General features: G+C 42.4%; 1 protein-coding gene across 3 annotated transcripts in view; it reads right to left on the reverse strand.

Moving 5' to 3' along the window:
• Fras1 (Fraser extracellular matrix complex subunit 1) overlaps window positions 1-12,896 on the reverse strand; it is a 482,271-nt gene that overhangs the window by 212,276 nt on the left and 257,099 nt on the right. For 2 of the 3 annotated variants that reach the window (XM_045144057.1, XM_045144056.1), the window contains exons 16-18: window positions 8,220-8,360; window positions 6,525-6,665; window positions 4,702-4,878 (exon numbers count right to left, since the gene is read on the reverse strand). In XM_045144057.1, the coding sequence (XP_044999992.1) occupies window positions 4,702-4,878; window positions 6,525-6,665; window positions 8,220-8,360 (459 nt within the window). Of the gene's footprint in view, window positions 1-4,701; window positions 4,879-6,524; window positions 6,666-8,219; window positions 8,361-12,367; window positions 12,387-12,896 lie in introns of those variants that run through there. The other variant, XM_045144058.1, reaches the window with a different exon arrangement.

Here is a 12,896-nt window from a genome sequence, read left to right on the forward strand (position 1 = left end):
AATTTAAAGTTCTCTACAATGCATGAACCATATACCTCAACAAGGAGGGGTCAGGGGGAGGGGTAGGACATGGATGAGCCTACCAATGGTACCAACTTGACTGTATTCACTGAGTACAAAACTAATTAGTAAAAAAAATAATAATAATAAATTAAAAAATAAATAAAACCACTTTTCATTGTCACAGAAAAGAAATAACAATGAATAAAGTTCTCTCTTCTGAAGGGTCAGCTTTCTTTGGAGAATGCGTAAATGCAGGACACACACAGGCAGGCAGCTAGTGCCCTGCATTAAGCTCTTCCATTTTGAGGTCTCGCAGCCCATTCCTCTTTCTCAGTCATTGCATTGCCATCAGCTTCATAGAATGGATCCCCACCCAAAAGTGTGTCACGGGATTTATTGCTATTATCATTCATTCACTGACTCATACATGATCTGTTTTTCTCACTAGAATGCACATTGCATGAGAACAGTAGTTGTCACCCAACTTATTCATTAATACACTCGTGGTGTCTAGCAATACTTCCCACCCAAGGGGCACTCAAACAGCATTTGTGTAAGGAATGAAGAACAACAGAGACAGCTTCCAAGAGGCAGCATGCTCTTTGGCAACTGTCTGCTAAAATCTCTATGTCAGCGGGTGTTAAGTACTGTGGCTTTATCCTGCACTACTTACTTCTGAGTTTGTCATATCCTTAAACCCAAAGCTTTAGTCACTTCCAATGTCACAGCAGTCTATGAGTAAAGTGCTTCCCCATGTGATGCATCTGCCTTGTGCTTTCATTAGCTGCAGTGATACTCCAACCCCTTGGTGCTGCAGTCTCTAAGAAATGGAGAGGGGCTGGAGAGGTGGTTTAGCAGTTAAGCACTTGCCGGTGAAGCCTAAGAACCCCGGTTCGAGGCTTGATTCCTCAGTACCCATGTAAGACAGATGCACAAGGGGGCACATGCATCTAGAGTTTGTTTGCAGTGCTTGGAGGCCCTGGCATGCCCATTCTCTTTCTCTCTCTCCATATATATATATATATATATATATATATATATATATATATATATACACACACACATATATATATATATGTCTGCCTCTTTCTGTCTCTCTGTCACTGTCAAAGAAATAAATAAAAGTAAACAAAAAAATTTTAAAAAAAGAAATGGAGAGAAGCCCAGAAAACAATTATTTTTTTTATCTCCTTTATAAAAAATATCCACTTGAGATCAAAGGTGCTATAAAACAAATTCTCAGTAGAGGGTATGGGTACATACATATGCCTCCAACTTTTATTTTTTATTTTTTTGAGGCAGGGTCTCACTGTAGTCCAGGCTGAACTGAAACTCGCTATGTATTCTCAGGCTGGCCTTGAACTCACAACGATCCACCTACCTCTGCCTCCTGAGTGCTGGGATTAAAGGTGTGCGCTAACTTTTTGAGATGGTCTAGAGAGAGGCCAGGGTGTCTCTGGGAAGCTGTGGGAAGACTAGCCCCATGCAATCTCCCAGGCCTGACTTCATAGACAACACCTGAGCATAATTGAAAATGGAACAGGTTGTGGGAGGTGGAGGTTTGTAAAGACGCAGGATGAAGGACAGGATGCACGTCAGTCAGCTCTCTCGGTACTCAGGTAAAGCAGCAGACAACAGGCAGGCGCGCTCAGGTTCCCGGTAGAATCCTGGGCAACTCAATTAACCTCTTTCCACTGCATTCTCATCACGTGCAAATTGCATACATGAGCCTACCTGGCGCAGATTGCTTTGGGATTTGCTCACAATGTGAGTAGACAGCACCATGTGGGATAACTAATAACGTTATGTTAACGAATAGACAACCACAGGGTTACCAGGGACTTGAGAGGTCAAGCCAGTCCTTCCATCTCTGACCACTACTGAGCCATTCCCAAGGGACTCAATTGTAATCTTTTCTAAAGGTTGTCTATATAAATGTATAAAGGTTCCAGGACATTCCCTTTGGCCAAGAATGCTTCACAGACTGAAGACTCTCCCACCCAGCAGCATTAGTGTGCCATGCTTCTCTTCCCTGTGCAGGAAGGGGTCTAGCAGCCTCACATCTCTAGGGGGCTATATTTGGAGAGTTCAGGCAGTAGCCTGATGGTTCAGATACAGACAGTGAAGGTGACTGACTTCATTTCCATCTGTTTCTACACCACGATGGCTATGCAACTTAGAGCAAGTTATAACCTCAACCTCCCTAATCCTTGGTTTCTTCTCAAAGCAAATAGTTATCCCACTGTCTCCAAAAGGCTGGTATGCGGAATAAGTATCAAATAGGAAAGGCAGTTCTCACAGTGCCTGGCTCTTGGCAAGTACCAAATAAATGATAGCATTGTTTTCTTGGCTGAGTAATAAGTGTACTTTTTGTAACTTTTTAATTTACATAAAATACTAATGCTTAAAGTGTTAATCATTTTGTTTCATTGTTTCAAACTCATTCTAAATTCTCTATTTTTTATTTTTAGTATAGCACTCAAAACTGTACAATGATGCTAAGTGTGCTGAGTTAGGCCAAACTTATCTAGAGTCACTGGACCCCAAAGGAAAAGCAGAGCCACTGGACAATGGGATGACTGCTGAGGCTTCTCTTGCCTCTCTGAGTTTCGAGGACCTCTAAAAAAGTGGAGTCTTACGTAGCATCTTTGAGTTTTGGAAAGCTTGCTGAGGCCTGTTATCTCTGTGGTTTCCTCTCACACTTCAGGGCAGGGTCCATGGATGTGTAAAGCCTCACAGACCAGCTTCTCAGATTCAAACACATTACCAAACCACTTTCCTAAGTGGGGTGCAGGGTGGTGGGAGGAGAAGTAAGAGAGAGTTCAAAGAAATATTTTATCTATTATTTTTCACTATTTTAATTTGTTTAGTTAGCATACAGAAATTTAGGTATAATTTATTCTGGAATTTTCAAGCACAATTTTTTTTTCCTGTCCCCTTCTCCTAGTCCCTGTTCTACTTTATTCCAGTTCCCATCTACCCTGTATCGTAAGTATCCTTTTGCCCTTCCCCCTTTCCATCTCTCCATATTAACTTTTGGTTATAGTTCGATCTATATAGGTTTAGCTCACATTTGTCCCTTATATGTGCATACTTACAGAGATTACCTTTCATTTCCCCTGTGTGTTTTCCTCCAAATTAGCAGGAATACTGTACTTAATTTTCTTTAGAGGACTGGGTGTTTGTCGGAAAGCTTAAATGTTGAAGAAGGTTATTTGGTAAACCCACCCCTAAAGAGATTCAAGAAGCAGTTTACCAGAGAGAAAAAAAATGTCTTCTTCCTCCTAACACTGGAGTCAGTGAGTCACTCAGAAAGTGGAGGTATTGTCTGTTGCTACAGCTGTTCTTATCTACTACAGCCCCCATAAGGAACCAAACCAGAGAGGGGGAAGGCTGTGTTGTGTGAGCCTTGGGGATGGCATTAGGACTTTTAGTATTAACAAAGATTTCCGCATCCCTTAAGCAGTAGAGGAAACTGAGCCACAGAAATTTTAGGGACCACAGAGTTTGGGCAACATATATATAGAGATATAGATACACACAGAGAGAGAGAGACACACACACACACACATATATTTATGTGTACATACAAAGAGAGAGAGAAAGAGAGAGACATGTGCATATGCAATGAAGCTTCTGGGCCCCATGTAAACCCTGGCTTCTGCACCTGCCAGGGAAAAAGGACTCATCCCAGTAATGACCTGAACACCTGAGTGTATGGATCAGGATTCATATACCTGGAGCCAGGGGACTTCTAATTCACCAACTACTTTATATTTTCAAGCTCCTTTAATCCTGGCAAACAGCCTACATGGAAAGCAATTACGATTCTAATGTTGTGGTCTGGGCATCTGGATTTCAATTTTGCATAGTTCTGCCTATGCCGTATTAATTACTCATTGTGTCTGAAACCTTTTCTCTTCGAAACCTAGTGTTTACATGTGAAGATATATTCTAATACGAAGCTGGAGCTCCCCCATAATGAGTAGTGTCGTATGATACAAAACTGGCTCTGCAGCTTGCTTATAGCTATGCAACAAACCCCCTCAACACTATGAATAGGAAACAAAATGCTCAGAGATATTGGAACAAAAATAATGTAAAAAGCAGGAAAGGTAACAGTGTATTAGGTGTTGGGTACGTTATTTTTCTACTTTTCCCTAGATTCAAATATTCCCTTTAATAAATATATATGTTATAATTACAATGGAAAAAATGTATTAATAAATTACATTTTCAGTAGCCTAAGAGTTAAACAATTCTCACATAAGCAGGGCAGCAATTCTCACATAAGCAGGGCAGCTCCCATCAGGAGCAGAGAAGTATGCCCCTCCCAACAGGAAACTAAGACCTTCCTGTCATCTCCTGACTCTCCCACTGGTGACCTGGTTATTAAGGATGTTATCAACTCTCTGGGGATGATATGTCAAGGCAATGGCAGAGAGAACTTCAGGCTTTCAACATTCATCCAAACTTTGGCCTAATGGGAACAATTCCTACTCAGAGTAGCAAATCAGAAGCAATAACGAATGGAACACTATCGTGAGCTTGCTGTTTTCCTTAGCCACCTATACAGTTCTCTGGGGGAAAAAAATTTCTGCCTGGACCATCTAAGAATGGGATTTGGGGAGGGCTCCTAGCTCCTGGAGATTATATATGGTTCACAGTGACGGAGGACAATGATGAGTCCACTCTTACCTTCACACTGTCCAGTGCTCTCCAAGTAAAAGTGGGCTCTGCACTGCGACACACACTGGCCAGAGGGAACATCCGCCCTCGAGGGCCGCTCCACCTGCAGTCCTGCCTCAGGCATCCTACACCCCGTGCAGTGTGAGGGATCAGGACCCACGCAAGTATGGCAAGACACATGACATGCTGCAAATACAAATAATATGGGGAAAGCAATCCAAAGATCAAAAACCACTTAGAAAAGTTGAGTAGGTACATTCCCCCCACCCCCATAGTAGGATTTTTCTGGTGTTCTACACAAAGCACAAGGGTGATGATAATGTGTGCGAGAGGGAAAGTGAGGGTGGTAAAAGAAGTCTCTTCTCTCAGGTCCAGACAGGTCTGTCAGGCTAGATCATGATAAAACCCAGCAAAGTGGACAGTGTTTGCTTGGCTCTCCAGAGAAGCACATTCACGGAATGACGATTTAACACTATGGCCTCAGTTTTTATTGAAGGTTTTCAGAAGCATTTGCACGAAGGCCATTACTGTATCTCTTGTGATGCTGGTCAGTGTGTAGCTGTCCATTATGCTCATCCATCACCCACTATAGAAAGGTCCAGGCAACAAATTTCTCATGAGATTTATTTGGGAAAAAATCTGCCTTTCTAGACAATGAAGAAACAGTGATGGAAACTTGGCAATCTCTCATATGGTTTTGTTTTTCCTGGTGAGGTTGAAAATCAAAGCCAATTATTGCACTCAAGCAACTTCATGCCCAGATTTTGATATAATCAACTTCTTTGTTATTTAAAGGGTTCTCTAAGTTTCCCCCCTCAAAATACTATTGCAGCTTCTTTGTTTTAAATACATTTTTCTTAGGGTAATTTTCAAATACTTTTTCAAGTGCCCTATGTACAACACTTAATTAAAGTGTTTGCCCCCAATGTTCTAATTTCAAAAGGCATGTGAAACGCTACAGCCCTCACAAGGGGCCTATACCTTTTTGGAAAATAGCAATTTAAGATTTTCCATTTCATTCAGCCTGGAGGCATTGCTAGTACCCTCAGTTTGCTCAATCATTAACAAAAAAGTTGTTCTTCAGGGAAAAGCAAATGAAGTCTAGAAAAACATTAGCAATGATAGGAAAGCAGAGAAATGAAAAAACAAGAGTTTTATTTTGTGTCAATGTATTGTAAAGGAAATAGCATTCCCTACAACAATGGTCCAAAAAACTATGAACTTTGGAGAGGTTTCAAAATTTTCACACGTTTTTCTTCTTTTTCTTTAGATCATCCCGTCACTGAACAACTGTAATGAAAACCTCATATCTGAGATGGGTGTGGTGGGGCACACCTTTAATCCCAGCACTTGGGAGGCAGAGGTAGGAGGATCACTGGGTTTGAGGCCAGCCTGAGACTACATAGTGAATTCCAGGTCAACCTGAACCCATATCCAGTCATTCTTGTGTCTTCAGGGACTGGTCCTAGGGCCCCCGCGGATATCAAAATCTGTGGAATCTTTACTACAAAATGCATGACATTTGCATATAACCTACACCTAGCCTTTGCACATTAACTTATCTTGAGAGTCATTATGTCTACTAAAAAGCCCACAAATCACTTCATTTGCATGGATTCAGCACGCATGTACCAAGTTCAGGTTTTCCTTTTGGAAAAATTCTGGATTTTCTATTTTGACCTGCAGTTGGTTGGAGTGTGAGCTGTAATGTACACATAACCATTTAGGATGCACTAGGGGAAAGTTGTACAGGAAAGCAGGATTTTTGGAGTAATAGTCAATCCGTGTCCTTGTGATAAGACAGTCAGGAATGACGATGACATCAACGATACCTTTACAGACTCCACGGTCAGGATAGAAGCTCTCTCCACAGCTAGGCAGACAGTGGCCTTGACTTAGAACCTGAGGGTGGATGCAGGCTGTACAATGAGAGGATGAAGGTCCAGTGCAGCTGGCACACGACAGGTGACAAACTAGGGAAGAGAGTGAGACACAACAGGCTGAGGTGACCACAACATCACTCCCTGGCTGGGCATCCTGTGTGCAGTTAAGCCCTCACAGAACTCTTTGTGCCCACTTGTGCCACACTAAACCAAACACCAGTCATGATGGCAAGCAGTTACACTGCCAGCACTAGCAATGCCATCCACATGCTTACCCATGTTCTTCTCACTATGTTCCAGCCACCTTTACGTAGTGTTAGCATTAGGTACTTTAGACACATTGTCACTTTTAGTTCTCATAGCAACATTAGGGAGTAGGTATTGTTAAGAACATTTTACTTTGGGGAAAATGAGGTCTTTGTATGTTAAAATATTTGTCAAAGACCACAGAGTTCACTGAAAACAAGACTGGGGTTTGGTCTGTCTGGATCCGAGGCCACCCTGCCTAAAGGAGGGGATGGGTGGCTAACGCATGGCTGGAAGTGCTGGGAGCAATGAAGTTCCAAGTGGCTTGCTTGCCTTAACCACGTGTGGTTCTCTCCATACCTGCTTCCTAGGCATGCACAGTGAGAGTGGATTAGGTGGTAACTCAAGTTACTTTTAGTTTTGACATTGTAAAACTCAAAGAATTACATTCTAGGAGGGAGAGAGAGAGAGGATCTAACTGGGTATATGACAGTCAGGGACATCTCTTCCCTGCATTAACTTGACTCTGTATGCATGAACTTGACTTTAAAAGGCAGTGGGAAGACCACAGTCTGGGCCAAGCCTTCAGCGGGTCTCAGAAAAGAAGTGAAACCCATGAGGAATCTATGGAGGACAGTGGTAAGGAGCCATGCGGGTAGCACAGGGAGAATGAGAATGCTGGGGCAGGAAACCGAGGAAAGGTATGAACGTGAGGTACAAGAAGGAAGGTTGATAGGGAGGGAGTGGTGGGTAGGCTCAAATCCCTGCCCAAGCAGACCCAAGGTAAGAAGTAAGCAAGTCGTGCTGGGCAGAATAAGTCACTAGAAGTCCTGAAGGAAAGATCAAAGAGTCTCAAATGGCAGCGATTCATATTTTATGTTCTATCAACCCAAAAGGAAGAATTTACAGATAGCACATTAAAAATAAAGTTTTGGTGGAGACAGACTTCAGCTTTGCTAGCTATCAAACTTAGTTTTCATTTTTATTTTAGTTTTGTCATATGTTATATGAGCTTAGAGATGCCGTGGAAGGAATGACTTTGTCATCAGTGACATAGGTTCGTGAGGGCTTACAGGCGTGTGAGGGGTGCGTGTTAAAGTTGCTTTTGATATTTCAAACCCACCAAATGATCTCTAAGCATGATTCACAGGCGTAAGGCCTTTGTGTACTCACCCCTCCTTCCAAGAATCTGTTCATGTCTCCCATACCCACACCTCCCTCTCTCCTACCAAACCTACATAGGTTCTACAATGAAAAACGTCTCCCTTTAATGCAACCTGTTCCAGAAATACATGCCGATTCTCAAATGAGCAGCAGACAGCATCAACTATTGTCCAGTACACACTAAGCCATTTTTGGTGGTGATGATGTTGAAAATGAGCATGCTCTGTATTTTACCTTTGCATCTACCAGTAGCATCAGCATAGTACCCACTGGGGCATTCAGAAATGCACTTCCCATCATACAACACAGTCTTCTCAGAACACGTAAGACATCTGGGACTGCCAGGGCCACAACTCTTACAGGACTGGTCGCAAGCTAAGGGAGAGGAAAAGACACCAGAGGAGGGAACAGTGAGAAGCAAGCAGTGAACTCCTTCCACACAGAGCCCACAGTGGGCACCACTGCTGCTGTCTCGTGCTCTGCCTCCTCAGCAGAGTTCTGAGTGCTGATTCCTAGATGCCAGGCTTCAATGGACTCTGTGCTTTCTGTTTCCACAGTGGAAGGAGAACTGAAGAATTGCTCACTGAACAAAGTATGACAGATACTCTAAGGCACACCCACCAGTGTATCAATGTAATAGGGGTTTAAAATTAAAATGGCATTGGATGTACAGATGCCAAGTTATGAAATAAAAATACCAGTTTAAAATTAAATTTAAAATTTGAAAAAATAGCATTTTTGTATAAGTATGCACCATATATCCTTTATCTTATTCTACTTAACGGCAGAATTCAGAAAGTCAGAATTCTACTAAGGACATACTAGTAAAATTGTTGAATTGCACACATTCTTTCAACTCATGCACTTACTCATTTGCCTTCAAAATACATATTAAGGTCTGTATCCGGTACTATACTAGGTGGCAGAGACACAAAAATCGAATTAATGTGGTCTCTACTTTATATGGCTTATCAAATTAGTAGAAGGAAAAGAAATGCATTTAGAAATATCAAGCACACCATTTGATTAGTCTGTCTAGGCATAATAATAGTTTTAAAAAATGTTTTTACATTTTTTTTTTTTATGAAACAGCAAGAGGGAGGGAGGGAGAGAGAGAATGAGAACGGGCGCACCAGAGCCTATAGCCACTGAAAACAAACTCCAGATGCATGTGCCCCCTTGTGCATCTGGCTTACATGGGTCCTGGGGAAATCAAACTGGGGTCCTTTGGCTTTGCAGGCCAGAGCCTTAACTGCTAAGCCATCTTATCCAGCCCCAAAATATTTTTTATTATTCCTTTCATTTTCAAAGAGAGAGAGAGAGAGAGAGAGAGAGAGAGAGAGAGAGAGAACGGGCGCACCATGACCGTCAGCCTGCTGCAAACAAACTCCAGATGCATGCGCTCCCTTTTGCACATGTGTGACATTCCATGCTTGAGTCACTGTGCACCTAGCTTCGTGGAACCTGGAGATTCGAACATAAGTTCTTAGGCTTTGTAGGCCGTAACTGCTAAGCCAGTCCAATAATAGCTTTTAATAAGGGTGTGGGAGGCAGAAAAGATCATTAAGACTCCAAGAAGCAGCATTCCATGAGTCCTGTCATGGAAAGGCTGACAAGAATATCTCCCCTGCCCTCCGCCCCCTCCGCCCCAGGCAGACAGAGTGAGGTGAGACATGACACAGGATGTGGGAAAAGCCTAAAGACTATGCTGTCACGAAAACAGCAGCTCCACTGGGCTAGAAAAGTGGGAATGGGTAGATGATAGAGACAGATAGCCACACTCATGTGAAGGTTCTCATCCTGTGGACAGCACCTGCAGCAGGCCAGAAATGTGGCCATATTTGTGAGGAAGACATTGATCTCACTTTGATTCTGTTAGAATAAGCAGCTGGGAGTGACGGAGGAGTTACGGACCCACTCAGGTCATGCCCATGACTCGGTACAAACTGCTTGTGGGTTGCATCAAGGGGTAAGAAGGAGGGGACAGACCTGAGGGCAGTGAAAAAGAAAGCGTCTCAGATGGCTTCCTAGGAAGACAAGTGACACCGTCACCACTCACAGATACAAGGAGAGCAGTGTGGTAGAGGAGCGGGGAGTATGATGAGCTCAGTTTAGGATGTGTGTGGTCCCGTTTGGTTTATGGTTCAGGAGGTCAGGAGAGAAGCAGAAAGGTCCCACACACACGTAGTTGTTGAAACCAAAAGTTAGCTGACTTCGTCAGTACCAGCTGGCATGATAACACAGAACAGGGCAAGTGTCTAATAATTAGAAAATAAGAGAAAAAGTGACCAAGAAAAATGATCCACTGGCAGAGGATAAAAAGAGAGACCATAGTGGCAGAGAAAGCAAAGGTAGAGGTTTCACGAAGGAAGCCGTTAACATCACATGGAGATTGAACAATGTTTAACAAAGTCACAGGAGTAAGCGGAAGAGACGTGGGAGAAGACAGACACGAGCCACTGTGACTGGCTCTATTCCCCCAGCCTGGACTCACTTCCCGAAAACAAACAAGGCCCCTCTTCACACTAAGGAGAATCAACATTTCAGGAATCCAGAACTGCTGAGATCTACTCTGCAGGCTCCCTTGGGACACCTGTGTCCTGCTGACCTCCTGCAGTATTTCAGGAATTTGACAAAGAAGGTAACAGAGCTGAATCTTGCTTGCATCCTGCTTGGTGGAGGACTCTGCTTCTGCTTGGACGCAAATGAGCAAACAAGGTATGTCAAGAAATGGGCAAAGCAACCAGCCCCCAAATCAGAAAAATAGAAAACCATCTTCAACTCATGACTAGACTATAGGAACTAAACTGGATCTGAAAAGTATTCTTCTCCTTCACGTCCTGCATAAAACTCATGAAATTCCTAATCCTGGAACCACCATTTCACAGAACTTAGTAGTTGATAAGCTAAATGAAATCTCATAGCCATAAAAAATATGCAGAGGCTGGATAGCTGCCTCTGTGGCTAAAGCACTTGCTGCTTAAGGCCATGCACCTAAATTTGGATCCCAGACTCTATGTAAAAAAAGACAAAATCTGTGGGCCAGCTGCTATAATCCTGTCATGCCAACTGCAAGATGGGAAGTGGAGACAGGAGAATATCCCAGGCCCTCGTGGGCCATCTAGCCTGGCAAGGTAAAAAGTGAGCATTAACCCCAGAAAGTGGTCCACTGACATTCCATATGTGTGCAATGGCAGATATATGCCTGCACTCCCAGACACACACACGTACATACACACGTACACACACACGTACACACACACACACACATACTCCCCCACACACTACACTCTGAAACATGCATATGCACACACACATGCACTTCCACACACATTGCACTTGCAGACACACATATACAAGCACTCCCCAGCAAACATTCACACACCTGCGCACCCCCACACACAGCACTCCCAGACATTCACATGCACATACACACATACAAAAAAAGAAAAAGAATTGCAGAAATTTTATACATTAGAATTGACCAACAATAAACCCATTACATGTCAACATTATAAAAATATCTAAATGAATGCTTAAGAGAATAATTTGTAAACTTAAATATAATTATTTGAAAAAATCTCCTTTCATATCAAGCTAATCTAAAATTTCAATATAATATCAAAGAAAATTCTAGTTAAATTTTCTTGGCAATTTGGTGCACAGACTCTAATGTCTAAATCAACTTTGAAGAGAAGCATAAAGAGGAATTTACCAAGCAAATACTGAGACAATACAAGGCAACGGAACTTAATGATCAAAACAGTGTGCTCGTGGAAAGAGAATGGAAATGTAGACCATGGAACAGATCACAGAAACCTACATGCATTTGCATTTGATATATAATAGAGATATACGAGTGAATTACTAGTCATGTTCAGAAAACTGGATAATGTAATATAAAAGAATCCAACTGTATGCCTTCTTTAGCCCACATACATAATGCACTCTCTATAAAGGCTACATTAAAATTGTCAAATTAACAAAAGACAATACAGGGCAGGATTGGTGAAAGTCAGGTGCAGATCTTCCTAAACAAAACTTTAGCACCAAAACTTTAAAGCAAAAGTTAATGAATAAAAGATGATGAGTTAAACATTTCTGCTTAGTGGAGGAAAGCCTATTTAAAGTTAAAAGATAAGAGAATGGAGGATATTTGCATATTTAAAATGAAAGGGCTGGGGAATACCTCAGTAGTGGAGTATTTGGGTAGCATGCTAAAATCCTAGCACAAACAACAACATAATATCCAAAAAAGACTTATTATCTATAATATGCATATAAAAGGCAGCAAAACTCAGAGAACATGGGCAAAGAAAATTGAAATACAAGCTGGTAAAGAGGACATTCAAGGCCCAACAGTGGTTAAAGATAATGCTCACACATAAGTAATCAGAAATCCAATGACATGCTCCTTTGTGCCTAGCGACCAAGAAGACCCAGGAGCTTGATCATGTTCTTTGGTGGGCAGGATGAGGAGATGAGGCAGCCCATGTCCTTGGGAATGTACTATGCAGCTATGCTGGAGAGTGCCCAGTAATTCTTTAACACATCAAGACTCCACAAAGAAGCCAACATCTCTGCTCCTGGTCAAAGTTCCAGGGAACCTCTGGATGAGCTCAGAAAAGGACAGGACTGAGCATGTGCACAGTGCTCTCTGGCAATAGATCACATGCGAGTAGAGAGAGTGGAGGAGAGTGGATGAGCGAGGGCTGCAGGTGCACACAGGAAGTAGTACGCAGCCTCGAGAAGTAACAAACCAGAGGTGATGGTGTCAGCGCATCTGGAAAAGACAGTGCTGAGTTGAGAAAAGCTGCAAACAGCACAAGCTCTGCTGCATGTTTTCTTTTAAGTATAGTACATGTGGATAAATTCAAAACAAAAATACCCAGTTTAGGTAATCTCATAGAA

This window comes from Jaculus jaculus, chromosome 2 (genome assembly GCF_020740685.1).
Source record: "Jaculus jaculus isolate mJacJac1 chromosome 2, mJacJac1.mat.Y.cur, whole genome shotgun sequence".
NCBI classification, from domain to species: Eukaryota; Metazoa; Chordata; class Mammalia; order Rodentia; family Dipodidae; genus Jaculus; species Jaculus jaculus.